The following is an 18518-nucleotide window of genomic DNA, read 5'->3' on the forward strand; positions in this document are numbered from 1 at the left end:
TGGAAAACTGTTATAACTTTAAATGCAAGGTTACATTTTCTAATTACTTTACAATTATTACATTACATACATATTTTTTTTCAATTATTAGCTATTCAGTGATACAGACATGGAGCAGTTCATCTTTTAACCACTGGATAGTCACCTAACAACAGACCTTGAGAAGGAGAGCTTCACAGAACGTCTCATACGGAGGCCGCTCACGCCCCCTGGTGGTGCTGTGGTGCTGAGCCTGTAGAGGAGTCCGAGACCTTCCTGATGCTGGAGGTGTTGTCTGAAGCAACTGAGTTGATAAGATTGTTCTTTTTGCGGCCGCCCCCCACTGTGGCAGAGCGGCTCCAGTCTGGACACAGGGGGAAAAAAGAGAGATGAAGAAGAAGGATCATGAAAAAGAGTTGACATCAGGACATGAACCATGGGACACTGCATGTCCACAAGAAGAAACATGGCTTTACGGCAGGTACCTGAGTAATCACTGAGCCTGAAGCGTCCGCAGCACAAGTGGATTCTCCACTGTTTCCTCACGTTCTCCTTCATCACACAGTGGAACAAGAAAATAAAGAAGCCTGGGACACAAGAGCAGAGACAATGGACACAGTCCTCTGTCAATTTGTCACTGCTTTTCTTATACGATAGGAATTGTAGTGTTTTCTTTATTCTTTTTCTATTTCTCTAAGCTCTTTTGATTAAATAATTTCATTATATTGCTATTGCAGCACTCACATTTTGTCAAGAAACGAGAAACCCATCATTGCATGGCGAATTGAATTGAAGAAACTAGTTGTGAAATCTTTTTAAAACCAAGGTGATAAACTGTAAATGCACGTGAAGTACGCTGGTAAATGTCAAAACAATCATGTGAACAACATGATGTGAAGAAATTGGATTTTTAAAACCTCCCCGAGTCTAGAACGCAGTCAAAATTACATACATGCGAGAACTAAGAGAATTACACACGTGTTGAAAATGACACACTCCTTTGTGACTAACTCCTTTGTGACTAATAACCACTAAACACTTCAGCTGATATTTACCCTGCAGAGTGTTGAAGATGGAGAACAGGTACATCATGACCACCCGGCCCGGCCCAAAGGAGAAGAAGCCCATTGACCACGTCAGGCCCAGGAGGACGGTGAGACTGGCCACCGCCCTCAGGTCAGGCAGCGAGCCGACGCTGTTTGCTGAGGGCTTATTGGCTCTCATCTGTCTGATCTGAATCAGAACCACGACGAACACGGAGATGTTGCCCAACAGGATCAGGAGAATAAATGCCACCACGGTCACATAGAAGACGACGTCGTCCTGCAGCCAGCAGCTGGAGGGAGGAAGACAGGCGGCCATGTCATTTACACTGGGATTTAGGATGAATGTCACCAACTACATTTTATTTTTGTATGTTTGTTGTTTTTATGGATTTTCCTCAATATCCCTGGAACATTCAAATCCGAGCTAAAGTCCTGTTTACCAGCGCTTTTAATCACTCTTCTTTTAAATGGTTTTATTGCTTTTACTTGTTTTACTCTCTGTGTTTGCTCTTAGTTTCTTATCGCTTTGAATTTTATTTCCATTTATTTATTCATTTAGTTTGTCCATCAGGGTTACCGTACTTTAGGTTGTCTTTGAGGATAAACACATTCACAGTGCTTTCCATTGACTTGGTACATTTTTTGCTTCCATACATTTTATCAGGCACCAAAGAAATCTCATAATTTCTATCATTTGAGACATGAAGGTCACTGCTGCTCAGTTCTTACAATGGGTCAGTGGACTGGTGCGTGCTCGAAGCCTGTTCAGCCGCAACGTTGCCATAAGCGTCTTTATCTATAGCCAGCACCAGACCGACTATGACCAGAGGGATACCTGTGAAAACACACAAACAAACATACAGTAAACTTAACACAATCGTATATAGTGAAAGAAATAAAGCTTGTATACTGTATATGTTTATTCTTTGCTTTGGATACTAGAATAACTGGCTGATTTGTTGAAGAAATTTTGACTTTGGAACTTAACTGCTCTTGATTTTGTTTGTTTTCTACAGCTAAAAGTCCTGGATAATGTCTAACTCCACTTTTGTGCTTTATTTGTCATTTCTGTAACACACTATGTAATCTGGTTCTTTGTGTCGTTCAAACAGAAACATTGTTCTACAGGTAGACTTGAACATATATAGAGAGTATTCAGGGTAAAGGTTTGAAATGATACATAACTATTTACCCTATTCTATATATATCCTATACTAAATTTAAGTTCTTTCTAGGATACTTAAAATTTTGATGATTGGCAAATAAATCTCTAATCTCAGGTTTCTTAAACAAAGTCTTATCAACCCCAGCCAATTAAAATCCAGTCCTGAACCCACACAGCCAATCAAAGCCAACAGACCCTGAACTTTTCTTCTGTAAGGAGTACTCAGCGTTCTGCCTTACCCCATCCTACAGCGCAGAACTTGAGGATGTATGAGGGAACATAGATGTTGAAGACCTTGACCAGGGCGAGGTACATGTTTACGGCCTCCAGGCCCATCCAGGTGAACGAGGCCAGCAGGAAGTAGTGCAGCGTTGCAGCGGTGGCGATGCACAGGCCGTAGCTGGAGAAGGATGAGAACCAGGAGTCCAGGAGGAAGAGCATGCTCAGCCCCAGCAGAGCAGCTGACAGGTTGATGAGGATCTTAGACGGGTAGTCCCGACGCAGCTTCCTAAAGAGTGTGAGCGGGAAACGTTGAGAGAGAGGACACAAACACAGACGGACCAAGGACAAGTCTGAAGTCTCGCTAAAAACCTCAATATTTTTAAGGATGGTGCAAGTAGGTAATAGTGTTTTAAGGCTTATTAACAAATTCTAAAATGCCACAGAGTGAATCACTGAAGTAGCGAATGCACGATGCCTCTTATACTGTCAGTGTATGCGACTCACTCAAACACCAGGTAGGTGAGTAGAGTGATACCCAGAAAGATGGAGGATATCCCACATCCAAGATATGAAATCAGAGTCAGAATGTAGCTGTTGGCCTCGCTGATGGGAGTTCTGGACACATCCTGAAACACCAGATACAAACAGGGCAAAACTTATATTTAAAGCCAGAATTGGTCAAAGTTTATAGGTTTAATACGTAACATCACTGCATCAAAATCTAAAAAAAACATAGACTTATGTTATATATATTTGGTTGAGTTATGCACTTCAATTATCACAAATATTTCCACCATCCTTAGTCATATCCCCTTTGAATCAGTGTTGTGGTTGTCTGCCAACCCTTAACCCATTTTTACAATACACTTTTTAAATCTTGATCATTTTTAACTATTTATTTCACAATGAGGGATTTTTGTAATCAGATGTGTGGATCATAAGTTACCAGAGAAACAAGCTAAGCCAGTGTTAGCAGCAGCATGGCTCCGCTTTTCAGTGTTTTTACTGGATTGAATCCAGAGCTCTGTTTGTTTTGAATAGAACACCTCATGCTAAATCGTCTCCTAATAAAAACCTCCCATATGTTTTCATCATAAGTTATTAGAGAAGGAAGCTGAGCAAATGTCAACAGCAAGCAGCAACTGAAGCCAATACCAATACACTGCAGTTCATTGAATGGCCACTTGAGGCTGACTCCAAAAGTGAGTCAATCCCTGGCAGCAGTTTGGCTAACAGCTCCCCGGGACAATATTTAACGTGAAACTGCTTCTATTAGATTATTAATTGGTTTATATGTTTTGGAGAGAAGGAGGCCTTTACGGACAATAAACCACCCGTTAAAAACCAGATCAACGATAAACAGCGAAGGAAAGCTAATCAGGCAAAGGTAATTCCAATGACAACATGCGTATTTCACAACATCACAGACCACTTGCAGACCACCAGTGGCAGAAAATGACACATTGTACATTTAAATTTTTCTAAATGTGAGCTGGTGGTAGAATCTAAAAGCTGTAACGTCAGCATCTTGCATCACAGCAGTGAGCCACTAACCAGACTGAACACCTCATGTTGTTGTTGTTTGTTTCCTGGATTAGTTTATAAAAAGCAAATCAGCGACTCACCAGGAGCACCGCGAAATTTGTGAGGTGATCGCAGAGACAGCTGGTCTGATGAGGAGAAATACTCCGGGTTTCACAACCACTGCCGTTCCAACCACCCAGTCCACCTGACACACACACACACACACACACACACACACACACACACACACACACACACACACACACACACACACACACACACACACACACACACACACACACACACACCGACAAAGATACACTCCATTTATTGGCTCTGGCATCTACATGGACCTTGATTGTTTGGTCTCACTGGTACATAGAAAGTTGGCTCTAAATCCAACTGTAAACATATAAGATATATACTGGACAATAAATGATGACTAACTCACCATTCTTCCTGAAATCCCAAAACATACACTGCACCCTGTCCTCGGGCTGTAAAAGAGAAACAGGAAGTGATGGTGGCTTTGGAGTTAAAACAACACACAATGTGTCTTTTCCCTGGCGAACTGAAAATGGAGTCATTTCTCACCAGTTTGGGTTTGTGATGGCTGAGCGTCACCACCACTCGATCACTCAGGTGGCTGACATCAGTGTCATTGATGCTGGCAGATACTATATAAGAGTTCAACGTCCACCTGCTCTGAGTTGCACTGGTGGTGTCCTGGTAGGAATCAAATAGTGGTTACGTTAACTGTGGCACGGCTATAAATCACAGCAAGTTGGCGGAGGGTGTAAAGTTTCACTGAGGTCATTGGTCAATGATATATGGTACAGAGGGGCAGATAGAGATTTGTCATATTCAAAGATTGTTTTTGTGTAAGTGGGGAAAGTTACAAGTTTAACTGTAAATATCAAATATCCAACATTGGTTTTCCTGTCGTTTCTCACACAAATAATTTGTGAAAATAAGCTAAATCACTTTCAAGCTGAGATTGATAAGAGGAATTGTTTCCCCTCTTTGGTATTTGCGATTACATGTAATATGAATACATACAGCGGCAACCTGTTAGCTTAACTCTGCATCCAGACCGGAAAAACAAATCCCAACTGAATCTGCTTCGTTGAATTAAATCAAACAAAATGTGTAAAATGTAGGAGGTCAGGAGGTCACACCCACATCACCCTGTGTAAAACCACGAGCTGCTCTTTTTCACTTTTTAGAACAGAACTAAAGAAACTAGAGGTAATGTATCAATTATTGAGCTTAACGGGTGCTGTCATGTGGATTTTGTTATCAGACAGAGTCACAGTAGCTTTTCCCACACGTCTCCAGTCTTTATGCTAAGCTAAGCTAACTGTCACCTGGCTACAGCTTCATTTACATCCTACAGATATGACGGCAGTATCAACATTCTTATCAACAAAATAATTTATCTCTTAAGAATATCACAGTTGTATTCTTGCATTAAGTGGCCTGCATACAACAGGCTACTGCAGTTTCCTCAGTTTCTTTATGAAGAAAGAGAAAGTAAAAAAGAAAAAAAAACATAAACAAAATGACAAATAGAGAGGAGCGTAATGAGAGTACCTGAAAAAGCTCCGGTGTTCCATGGAACTGAAACTGAACACGAGTTGTGTTTCTGGTGAAACAGTTGTTGAGCTCAGAGGGCAGAGAGATGGTTGCATCGGTGTCTGGAAGTGGTTCACTCACGAAATTCCAGTTGACAAAAGTCTGAAAAACAAAAATAATAGTACAGATAATAATAATAATAAGTATTTGTGAGTTAATCGGCTACATGGCATTTACTATTCAAGCTGAATGTATTATTTTATGTTAGAAATTGTATTAAAGTCGACTCATTTGCTTTCTCACTGAAGTTTAATGAGCTGTGGCGGCTTGAGGCCACATTGGCCCATTGCTTGATCAAAACAATATTTCTTTTCAGCTCTTGCAGGTCACAAACCAGCTGATTCGTTAAATTGGGATTCTTCATTACATCACATTTATGATTTTCTACCTTCAGATCCAGGAGAGATGAAACTGAGGACACACCGAAGGTGAGGCCCTTGAATCCATCTGCAGCTACGTTGACCATGGAAAGTGCCAGTGAGGGAGCGGTGACACTCACAGATTTACCACTGAAATACATGTTGTCTGCCATTCTGTCCGTCAGTTTGAGGACTCTTTGACAAAAGAGAGACAGATTAACAATCTTGCACAAGGGTGCACACGTTTTGTTCATATTTACTGAGATTAACCAGATGCCCACTTCCCTCTTTGCTTACGTTGTAGCCACTGGTGTGACGTTGGTTTCAGAGAGCAGGATAACAGCGATGACAGTGACTATATCAGCACCAACAGCAGGTTTGATGACGCTGATATCAACCACTTCATTGAGCTTCCCCACCACGGAATCCAGCTCGAAGGATGAGAGCACGGAGCTGTTACTTAACTGAACGTCCACCAGGTCCTGAACAATGTCCACCACCTCAGCAGCGTTATCTACAAAACAATAAAAACATTTATGGTTTAACTTTTCCTGTAATTGCAATTAATTATTTTTGTATACAAACAAAGGCAGTGAACCAGACTGTGTGTGATACTCTTACCAGTGGTGACCGTGATATTGAAAAGGTCTGACATGGTCACAAGTTGCTTGCAGTTCTTCATATCAGGCCTAGCCCAGCTGGTCATGTCAGTTTCAATGTCTAACTTGCTGAAAACAGAAGAGAATCAGAGACATTCTTTTTAATATTTCAATTATAAAAAAGTAAATCTTGAGTTTGGTTCCTCTGCTTGTAAGATCATCACCCGTTTCTACCAAATGTGGATTATTGCCTTATTTAACATCAACCCTGTGTTCCAGTAATAAGCCATAAACCCGGTTATCTGTATTACATTGCCTCTTGAGTGATAGCGATAGTGCAGGGATGATGTGAGGAAGGCTGAAGCCTTTCATTACTCTAATAATTCACTTGTAGGAAATTGATTTCAGCCTGAGCAGGCGGCTGGCAGGGATCCTTCAGTGTGTGTGGGGTATGAGAGCTTGTGTGCAGAGTGGGAGGGCCGCGTGGAACAGGACGTCGTAATCAAGGGGAACGTCTTGTCTGGCTGGGCTGTCTCCATGGAAACAGAGTGACAGTTTTGACAAAGAGGGACAAAAGATCCGAACGAGTAAATACTGTCGAGGAGTTCGAAAAGACACCTTCCCAAATTTGATCGGATCAGACGATTCAGCCTCATGCTAGTGAGAATAAAGCCCTTAATATGATTCCTCACCATCTCAACTATAAACCAGGATATGCTTTATTAATATTGGCCGACATTACGTAATACTGTCAAACAATAAATCATTCGATCATTTTGTACAGCGTGATAAGCTCTGCTAATAAAGATGTGTTTGGATTGATTTTCGTGTTGTCTTTAGGTCATCGTTTTATAATGGGACAATTACGTTTTCATCGTCTCTGGTCAAATCTGCTGTGTAAAAGGAAATTGGTGAAGTCTTACCAAAGCCTGTGAGCTCTTTTTGATTGAGGCTTTCTGCAGCCCATCTCTTGTTGTTCTTGTGGAAATGCTTCAGGCCAAATATATTCTCCATAGATCGTTACTCTGGTTTCTTCTAAACAGTTTTCTGGCACTGACAAAAAAATATATATATATACTTTAAGTTGTCGAATTTAAACTTTCTCTTTTCATGTGAGTTAGAAATCCATCTTACATATTTGCTTTATCGCCACGTCCACGGCTTCAATAATAACGGAGCCATTTTCGTGCTTCGACGTCAGTGCAGAATTAATGAAAGTTATGATTTCAGCAACACAGTTGATTTTGTATTCCTGAACATGGAAGGCGCCGTAATATCTGTTAATGAAACACACAGTTAGTGCTGCTGACAACCACAGTGCTTTAATTAATTCTGAATGGAAAACAAATTAAATTGACAATGCAGTAATGTCAAACAGGCAGTGCAGGTAGCTTTTAAAATAATAATTTTCTATTTTCAGTCACCTACTGTTTTTGTCTTTGATAGGAAATCTAAAAACAGAAACCAGAGAGATGAAGAATAGTAATTATCATTCTTTAAAGCAGTGTGAGATATTATTCCTAGGATTAACCAAAACTCTAAAAATAACGTGCACTTATATTGTCTTTACATATTGATGTTGAACAACATACTCACTGTCAGTTTATTCTCTTGGTCCATGTTCCTATTGAATAATACAGATTAATATATAACAAATCAGAGCTTTCAAATTAGAAATATCAGAAACAGGATGTTTGCTATGCAACAATAATTGAATCAACCCACCGGCCGACTTTCTCCTTTATGACGAGATTCAGTACAATCATGGTGCCATTCACCTCCAGTGATTCTTTCACCTTATCCCAGAAGACAACAATTCAGTGAACACAATTTGTTTGGTGATAATAGTGTGAGTCACTGTCTCTTACCCATTTCTTAATGATAACCTTAGGATTCGTGGGGCCACCAATCATCTGTAACGTCATATTAACTCTGAAGAACGTATCCGGTCCGACTGCAGGGATGAAACGGTCTATGTCATATAATGACACAATTCAAAGAACAACTCTGAATCAAACTCTATTTATGGAACAACAAATCTGTTTGTGCTGTGCAGACTCCCCACAGGGTCGTGACCAATTCCTGTTACTGTTTATTCTTAAAATTAACAGAATCGTAAAATGAGCAAACCCCAGGCCATGCGGTCGGGGTTTTCTGGGAGAGAACATTTCTAAAACCAGAGATGTGGTTATGGCTGTTAGGGTTGCATTGACTGAAGTTTTCTAATTGTATGATGTGTGAAATAAACACTTTTGATTCTGAATATGCGTCTAGAGCGCAGACTGTATATAAAACTGGACGACACATCTCCACTTCCTGCCCCTATCCCAGTAGTGATCGGTCATTCGAGCCGTGGTACAGAGGTTCCGACGATACTCGACCACTTGTGAGTCATTCTCAGCTGTCAGTCATGATGTTTGACCTTGTTTTCATTGCATTAAATTAGAAATAAACATTGAACAAACATCGGTGTGATAACAACTACCAACAATGGCAAAATTTAGTTCTGTCCCTGATTATAAAGATTAACTCTTTGATTTCTGTGTGTGTTACCAGCACTTTAAACATCTTCAGTTGTCTTATTGTGTTTTTAGTTATTTGTTGTTTTAATGCTGCTCCTCTGCCATGATTTGAGGAATGTCCTCCACTGTGAGACAGCTAAGATGTGAGAGTGAAGCAGAAACAGGAGTGAAGAAGCTGCATGAACCCGTATGTTTCATCAGAGTTTCTTGATAAACTGACAGGCACTCAAATTGCAATCTGAAGGATCCCCTGTCGTCGACACGTTAGCGGGACCAGCAGGTCGACCTTGAGTTGGAACCGTTTCTGAGAAATAAATGACATGAATTACAAGAAAAGAACAGCACGGACAGAATGTCTTTCACACTTGGCTGCACCTTATTTTAAAAAGGAAAGTTACTGCTGTCGCTGTAGATAAACGTATTCTTTCTCGCACGCTCACCTGATGTAGATGCAGTAGTAGTGACAGCTGTCGGTGGTTCTGTTACTACAGGGAACGACTCTGAAAGAAACACATGAAATCATGAATTACAAAAGTTTAAAGAAAAAACATTCAACTAAAAATCTAGATTGAAAATAGTGAATTAAGAAAATGAAGTGATTTAAATTGTGCAATAATGAGATATCATGAATTTCTTATCTTCTATTAGATACTTTTAGACACTTCACTCAGAAATGTGCTCTCTGGCTTTACCTCACTCCTTGTTTTCATTAGTGCAGCTACACAACGTTTATTTCAGTCACTTGACAATAACTATACAAATGCGTGTTCGGTTACACAACAGTGGGCGTATTTTGTATGTGATACTGACATGTGCTGCACAGATTGTACGTACCCACAGGAAGTACCATGATGCTGTTAGGGTCAGCTGACAGATTGAGGAAGCTGTAAGAGGAGGTCAAACTCAGCAGAGCAGGAATGTACGCCTGAACTGCTTCTACGTTGGCGGCAGGATTCACATTCACATTGACTTCACAGCGGAAACTGGGGGTAGAACACAAGAACACAAGCTAAATCTACATGTTAACAGTGCAATGATCGTGAACTTCGTTTTTTTGTAGGTGTTGATTTCTTCTCACCACTTGTCACAGAGGGAGACTGGTGACGCTGTTGATCCCTGGAAACAGACGTCTCTTCATTAAAAGGTTACTCATTCAATTACACCTGGTTGTTTTTATTATGATTCACAACCACCTGCCGTTCAGCTCACATCAATGTTCTCATACGAAATTCATTCACTTAGAAAAGTAGAATAACACTCAGCAGAGCACAAACCTCCACCAAGGCCCAACAGTCCCCTTGTCAAACCATATTTAAGTTGACTAGATTTATATTTGGATCTGCGACAAATTTCATGAATACAAATATATATCATAGAAAATGTGGAAAAACGATGTCTCGCAATGATCCACACCGAAATGTTATGGATTCCTCCCTGACCCGCCAAATGTCCACCACGTTTTATGGTAATCCGTCATAATCCTGCCAGCTAAAAATAAAAAAAAATTCACTTGATGCAGATAATAACAATCTCTTCTTTTTTAATATTGAATTATACTGTTCTCTAATTATTCTGTTCTCTAATCAGCTAACTTAATTGAGGATATTGCTTCCATGGAAAATCAAACTGAGGACTGTTCACAAGACTGTACCTGAGGCTGTCGCACATGCAGAGCTGCAGAATCATTAACCACGGGGCAGCTGCGGCTGTACGGGAACACAGATAACAGAAATTACAGTCATGTTCAGAATATACACTACGTTCAGCCTTGAAATGCAACGGTCACCTTTGCACCTCACACCTCTGTTCAAAGTGGTGGGAAGGATTTACGTTTACAAGTACTTTGTAATTTGAGTTTTAAGAGAATGGTTTTACCTTGGGGATGACACGGAGATGTCGTGGACAGAAATGGTGTGAGGGAAAATGCTCTCCAGCTGATGAGAGGTGACAACAGGTACATTATTCTGAAAGGCAAATCTAACTGTTGAAATCTCATTGGCATATTCAACAAATTATCATCGCACCCAGCCTCTTGTGACTCCCTCCGGGGAGACAACACAGTTCCCAGGCTCCGCGGCGTGAACAATATATGTCCACATTTGGATTTTGTAGAGAGACCATGCTAAACAAAAAAGAAAAAGAAAATGAGGAACAGTTGCAAAGGAAAATGTTAATCAATCAAGTATAATCAACAGCTTTTTCAAACAAGGTATTGCTGAACTCTGGAAGATGTGCTGTACCTTTCCTTTGACCGTGTAGTTCCTGAATGTCTAAATATCTGCACACTCATTAAACTCACACAGCAAAATGCTTTGGTTTGTGAATAATTGAAGACATTTTGGGAGCAATAGATTTCTTAAAGGTTCAGTGTGTCAGATTTGGGTGAAAGGGATCTTTCTGCAAAATATAAAATATAAAATAAAATAATCCTAATGATGTTTATACTCGTGTGTTTCATCTAAATTGTACAATTTGTTGTTTTCTTTTCACTAGAATGGGCCCTTTATATTTAAATACTTTATATTTACATCAGGGGCGGGTCCTCTCTATGGAGGCCACCATGTTTTTTACAGTAGTCCAGACTGGACAAACTAAACACCTTTTACGTTTTTAAGACAACTGAAGGCTACCACAGGTTCTATTTCATGTTTGGAAGGGAGGGTGAGGTGAGGCTGCAACATGCAACTTCACCACTAGATGTCACTAAATTCTACACACTGAACCTTTAATTCCAGGGAAGTTTGAACTGGACAACCATGCAATGCAACAGAAATAGTTCCCACTGTAATTACCACAGTTTAGGCTGTTGTCAGGCACAGGAGGGCATTTGTGTTTCCACTGCCGCTGGTCCCATCTCACCACGTCTCCATCTGCACAGCTCTGCTTCCTCAGCTCCTCAGCACTCCATTCTCTGGACCAGATCCTGAACAGACCGATCTCCCCCAGTAGGTTGTTCCCGCTCTCTGGCTGAACCTCCCCGTTTGTATTCACATTATGAGAAACCCCCAGAGTGAGTGTGCCGTTTGGGCCCAGCTGTTGGGGTAGGTCAGGATTCACAGGGGCCTCATGCAGAAGGGTTCCATTAATGTAGGTCCTCAGCCTTCGAGCTCTGCCCGACCAGGTGAGACACACAGAGTACCATTCTTTGACTTTCAGTTCCCAGACCAGAGGCTTTTTCTCTCCGAACAGCCACACTGTCAGCTGTGGACCTGAGCCCCCGAGTCCCAGCTCTATTCTTTTACCTCCCCGCGCTTTGTACACAAACCCTGTCCACTCGGTTGCAACGTTGCGGCGTAAGAGCAGGCACACACTCAGCTCCTCGAGGGCCGGCACCACGACACCTGGCTGTAGCTGCCACGTGCAAGGACGACCGCTGAATTGCACTTTCTTACCCCACAGGCTGGTGGTGGCAGAGGCAGCTTGTCATGTAGAAAAGAAACAGAAAGGTTTAAACTACTGTTATTTTTTTTTAAGAACTCAATATGAGATCACAGTCAAATCTTAAATGTGTGAAGTCTAATCTCACGTAGAACTCAATTAGATATCAAGATTTTAATAATTAAAAAACAACAAAAACAGAATAAAAGGACAGAATATTTCAGAGGATATGGTTTGTATTCATTCTCTGTAATATTTTCTACAACTTTAAACATTATCAAGCTCTTTAGAAATCATTGAAATGCTCGGAAATCTTACTAGAACCCAGAAGAACCACTGACAGCTGTATGTACAGACAGACGGTCAGTGGAGACCGGGAGTCCATGACTGCAACTTAAAAAACCTCCGGGTTTTCAGTGTCAGTCAGCTGGTCATCTGCTGAAAGGTGAGAATAAATAAACAGATGTTTTCATTATGATTCACTACGTTGAAGGAATCTGTGTGGCTAAATAAAAAAGTGAGACTTACCATGCTTCCTCCCTGCTTTGGTCAAATCCAAAATATAAGATATTCAGTAAGAAATGAATCAATCGATCAAAATCAGTTCACACAAAGCTGCCCGAGCAATGAGTCTGCTGAGCGGTGTCAACTCATTTCTCTATAAGAAGACCTCCACGCCCTCTTGCTAGAGTTACTCATTAATCACTGGCAATAAACATAACCAACACAGGCGATAACACTAAAACCATGACTTTGTGAAACCCTTTGCAAAAGTGAATCTCAAGATCTCTCCGGTTCACACATTGAAGAGTTTTGTGCTCAGTGTGAAATCACCTGGTTGTGGTGCTGCGGGTTCAGCGGCTCAGCGAGAGTTTGAATGAATAATTATCCTCCTGAGGCTTAAAGTTCAAAGACAAGAGTTCAGGGTCGTTGAGAAATAGTCCGGCTTTGACACACACCCTAGTTTGTGTAGATGTTGAGGACACAGATGTAATAAGACATGACAAGCTTTAGGTTCGGGGGCCGTTGTCAGAGCTTCTTCTTTTAGATTCCTTCTGCGTGGGGATGGATGTCTCTGAGAATTTGTTTTCATTAATATTACAGCAGTAGACACAAAACAATGCTTATTTAAATGCTGCTTATGACAAAAGTCTTTCTTGGTTTGGGTGAGTGTGTAAATATTCTTTAAACAGAGTAACGTGCCAGTAATGCAGAAAATGTACGAAGACTTACATATTCCTATACAGTTTACACTTGTCACTTTGGTTTCGACACTTGCATCCTTGAATGTATGTAATTTAAATATACAAATTGTTTTAATTGGATTTAATCATTGCTCTAAATGCGCCGCCGAGCTGACATTTCCTTCTCGTCCAACACTTTTCCATTGTACTGTTCACCCTGTGTTAACTTACACATGACAATAAAACTAGAAACTATGTTCTTCCACTGCTCTTGTTTTTTACAGGTGATAAGAGTTCAAACAGATCTAATTTACTTCCCTGTGTGAGATACACTATGACCATGTCTGTGAAAGGTATAAGGTATAAGTCCACAGTGCAGCCTTCCTTTGAGCCTTCACAATTCAAACAACCGATGTATGTCAATATCTCGACCTTTTTTGAACCAGCAATATCCTGTCAGGGCGTTGAAATCCTTCAACAAGGGAAGACAGGATGTTTTATGGCTCCATGCTACCACAAAGTGGTAAAACGCGATATTGTAGCAGCCTGGCTGCACTTTGGGAGCCGTTTAATGATTCGCAGCTCGTCACCTTCAGCTTGTCTCTCCTCAGTGGAGTCAGCAAGAGGACAAAATAATAGATAAGTGACTTTGTTTCACTCACACAAAATATCCTTGTTGGAAACAGCTTTCTTAACAAGGCTCTCATTCATGTATTTGAATACCCTTCCCTCCTCCTCCTCCTCCTCCTTCCCTCCATGTCTGCAGGAGCTGCGGCCAAAACAAGCGGGTTCCCCAGAGGTAACGTAAGAAGACCAGGTGTGACGTGAGGTGCCCAGGTGGGGGGGGGGACCTGAGTGTCATGGTTGGGAACCTCTCTTGCGTCACATGTGATGTACAATGAGGGGGATTCCCAAAGATCTCTCCCACTTTTGTCTGCCTCTGCTGAATGAGGAGCAGCTTGGAGGGAGGCACGTTGTGAAGGATGCACTGCTTTTACAGATTTGAAACTTACCAAATTAATTTATTAACTATCTATGTATTGTTTATGATAAAACTTTTAAGATTGCATTCAAACGAGAACACATACTTTTTTAGGATTACAGTTTCAGAGTAGAAAAGGACAATGGACATTTCTCCAGTGGGGTTGTGTCTCTATGTTGCTCTGGTTATGGTAAGTCTGACCATTAAAGCAGTTTTCTCTTAACTGTGTGATGTTGTATTATTGACAGATAATCAATATTTTCTGTAACTTAGTACCTGAAAAGGTAAAGTACAGAGTACATTCACTTGGTCACTGTATTAAGGTAGAACATTGAGATATTATATTTGAGTATTTACATTTCATGCCACTTTGTACTTTTTACTACCATTTACTTTATTTTATACAACTTCAGAATATGTTAAGTTTGGTAAAATATGATCAATTATGGAGAGGATACAATTTTTGGTTCATCACTTGTACTTAAAGTCATTTTTTAAAAAGTTAATCCAACATTTGTAAAGTAATTCTCAACTTGTTTAAAGTATTTTTTCAGTAATCCATAGACACTCAGTTGGAGGACGTTTTAAAAGAAGCGGATTAAAATGAAATAACTGCAGTTTCACTTGTTTTAAGAAATACAGGTTTCTATAACTCAGTCTTATGATATACAATAAAATGCGAGAATTTTTTTTTTTTTTTAGCAACAAGTGCTTTTACAAAATTTTGACCTCAGCATTTTATTTTCCCTCTGATTATCTCACATGTTACTTCCTCAGGTTCAGTGTGTTCAGGTGCAGTCTGAGCTGAGCTGTGATCAGACAAAGTTCCTAAACCCTAATGGCACATGTGTGGAGTGTCCTGTATGTGGAGCTGGAGAACAGCTCTCAGAGGTAACATAACACATCACAGTGGTCGGCAACTTTTTATTTTTCACTTTCTTTTCTTTTCTGACTCTGAACTGTGCCTCCCTCTCAGGACTGTGGATTTGGAGATGATGGTGGAGGAGCCTGTGTGCCGTGTGACAAAGGGAAGTTCAGCTCCAATACCGACGTGGCTCCCTGCAGAAGATGCACCAAGTGCAGTCTGCTGAGCCGCCTGGAGAACACGGCCTGCTCCCCAAGCAGTGATGCCCTGTGTGGCCACTGCCTCCAGAGGTGAGGTACACCCCCACACTGCAATCATCCATCATCTGATACATGGCATTCATCTTTATGTAAAACTGGGGTTGTGCATGCAGGTATTATGAACTCAGGAGTGTGACTGGGGAAGTGGAGCCGTCCTGTGTGCCGTGTCACAGCCATGACACAGTCCATAAAGAGTGTTTGCTTTCCACAGCTCAGAGCTCCAAAGCAGGTAAGATCCAGTGATAAACCAGTGACTGCACAACGGTGTAGACAACTATGTTAATAATGTTGTATGAAGAGTTTTATGGCGACATGTTGTAAATGAAGATTTACAAGTGTTATTCTCTGATAAGACAGTGACGTCACTTTTCAAATTACAAAGAACCTGAATAAGAGTGAGTGACCCTGTGGATTTTCATTACTTCATTGTTCTCAGTTTGACTTGACAGATTTTTTTGTTCAATCCAGGAGAAAAGGAAGAAGACATTTCAGTGATCCTGATTGGTTCAGCAACAGCTTCCTCTGTTTTCCTCATTGCTCTGCTGCTTTGGGCTTTCCTCCTGACTGCCAAGAGATTCAGTGAGTTAGACGCATTCTGTTTGATGTTTCTTCTCCGTCTCTCCAATCTGACTTCTGTTTGCTAAATGTGCCTCATATGAACTTGTTGCTACATCCAGAGCAGATTCCAGAGTTTTGTCCTGGACCTGAGGGACTGTTGTCTGCAGCAGATCTTCAGTACGTAACTTTGAGGGAACAGCAAAAACACTCAGAGACGAGTTTCTTTCAAGGTTCTCTGCAAATAGCACTTACTGAATTATTACTCCTTCAACCAGACCATAACTAATTATTTACATAAATGGCATCTGTTCCCAGAGGCCTGACCTCACTGAACCATGGGAACGAGGCGCATCCAACTTCTATTGTGATTAATGTCACCACCAACATCAAGCCCTCCAGTCAGAAGACAGAGAACATCACACAGGAGGAGCAGAAAAGCAGCTGCTTCTCCACAGAAGAGGTGAAATACACAGGACATATATAACTTATTGTCAGGGTCATGGCAGGAATAGGAACAAAATCAGATTTACAGTGGATGCTCCTTTCTTTGTCATTATCCCATAAATAAGATACACGGTTGGCGTTAAAAACTCTTTATGCTTTATTCAAAATCCATATGAGATCCCAAAATTAATTATTTAATTTAACGCCAACTCTCAAATCCAGAAGGTTTCATTTTTTTATAATATTAGTCATAGAGAATTAAGCATCATTTCAAATTTGCATATCATAAAAGCTGTGCGTAGGAACAACTCAGTTTTACTTCATGTGAATTACTATGTGTAAATGAAATACATTCAAAGTGATGCATTCTTGTTTCTTTTCTATGTCGACATCAGATGGAGCAAAAGCTGCAGACAATATGGGAGAAGGCTCAAGGTGTGTATGTTTTCATTAAGACAAAGCAAACACAGCAGTTATTCGTTTGGACTATAAAAGGGCCGTTCAATTTAACCTCTGTGTGTCCAAGTAGGAGGCACCATCCTGTTGAATGGCCTCTATCAGCAGGGACCATTTCTTAAGTTCATGCATGATTCCTTGTACTTATCCTGACTTTGTCCAGGTGACAGTGTCGAGACGCTCGACTATGACTCAGTCCAGGACTTGTCCCTGCTCCTCGACTCTGCGGACGACAGGAAGGCGTTGAGGGGACTGGGGCGGTCTCTGGGTGTCCCGCCTCAGGTCGTCGTTCATCTCCAAGGCTTCCAGGACCTCTTTCAATACCTGCGCACCTCCACCTCCACACTGCTGCCCCAGCTGGCCCAGGCCGCTGCACTCTTGCCTAATCCTGAGGTCGTTGCTAGGATACACAGGGCTGTGGTGAACAAGTGACCACTTAGCCCCCGAGGATGCGTTACCATGACTCCAGCTGTATAGTATTTCTGACCCACTTTGCGTGATGACTCTGTTACCAGCCGGGTCGCCCGATGCTCCTGACGCGTCTCCCTGAGACACAATGATGTTCTTTGTACTGACATAAATTGATTTTGGGTGAAGTGGGACTATTACTGTAAGTAGATATAAAAGGCATGAAAATAACATCAAAGAGACTTCCAACACTTTTTTGCCCACTTTGTTGGTTCCACCTGAATTAATCAATCATGTTAATAGAAGCCATGAGACTGACCAAACAGTACAGTAAGTCATTATTTGTGCTTTGCTTGTTAAATAACACAATATCCAGGTCATTGCAACTGAACCTTCCATGCAAGGTTCCTTCCTGTTTACTGTGTAAAATAGAGGAGAGGCCCTCTGGCTCAAGCATGTGAGCCCGACCAGGACAGAGGGAGCAGTGTTCAAAGCAAGAGAAAGAACATAGAGCCCTGAGAAAATGTGTTATTCTCTCACTGGGAGACGTTTGCCAGCTGAACATTTTTCTTGATCTCCAGCTCTGCAGATTCTTCGGCACGTTAAATCCGGTAAGGTTCGTTTCGTCGCTACTTTTCAAAGCAAACTCAAATGATAACGATTAACAAATTGTCAGTGAGGTTTGCTGTCTGATCTAAAATCTATTTCCCTCTTGTCTGAAAACTGACTTTGAGAACTATAATGAAAAATATGTCATAATGAAAGTACTTAGTTTGTTTAAGTAAACACTCTTGTACCATTAGAGTATCCTATATGTTTTTAATTGTATCTACATTTGATTTGCTGCTGTTCTCATCATCTCTTGTGGACAACACTTTTTTTTTCAGTGTACATGCAATAACTAACTACAAACGCTAGGTGGCGCTCTTGAT

The 18518-nt window shown here is 41.0% G+C and overlaps 1 protein-coding gene across 1 annotated transcript; it reads left to right on the top strand.

Moving 5' to 3' along the window:
* Window positions 1-14737: 14737 nt before the first annotated feature.
* LOC124852111 (tumor necrosis factor receptor superfamily member EDAR-like) lies at window positions 14738-17610 on the top strand. Its single transcript, XM_047340677.1, is given in 9 exon segments — window positions 14738-14785; window positions 15373-15486; window positions 15572-15750; window positions 15834-15962; window positions 16163-16299; window positions 16398-16455; window positions 16594-16738; window positions 17118-17157; window positions 17342-17610. Coding segments are annotated over 9 exon segments (1119 nt in total).
* Window positions 17611-18518: the final 908 nt, after the last annotated feature.

The sequence above is a fragment of the Hippoglossus stenolepis genome, chromosome 7, assembly GCF_022539355.2.
Source record: "Hippoglossus stenolepis isolate QCI-W04-F060 chromosome 7, HSTE1.2, whole genome shotgun sequence".
NCBI lineage: Eukaryota > Metazoa > Chordata > Actinopteri > Pleuronectiformes > Pleuronectidae > Hippoglossus > Hippoglossus stenolepis.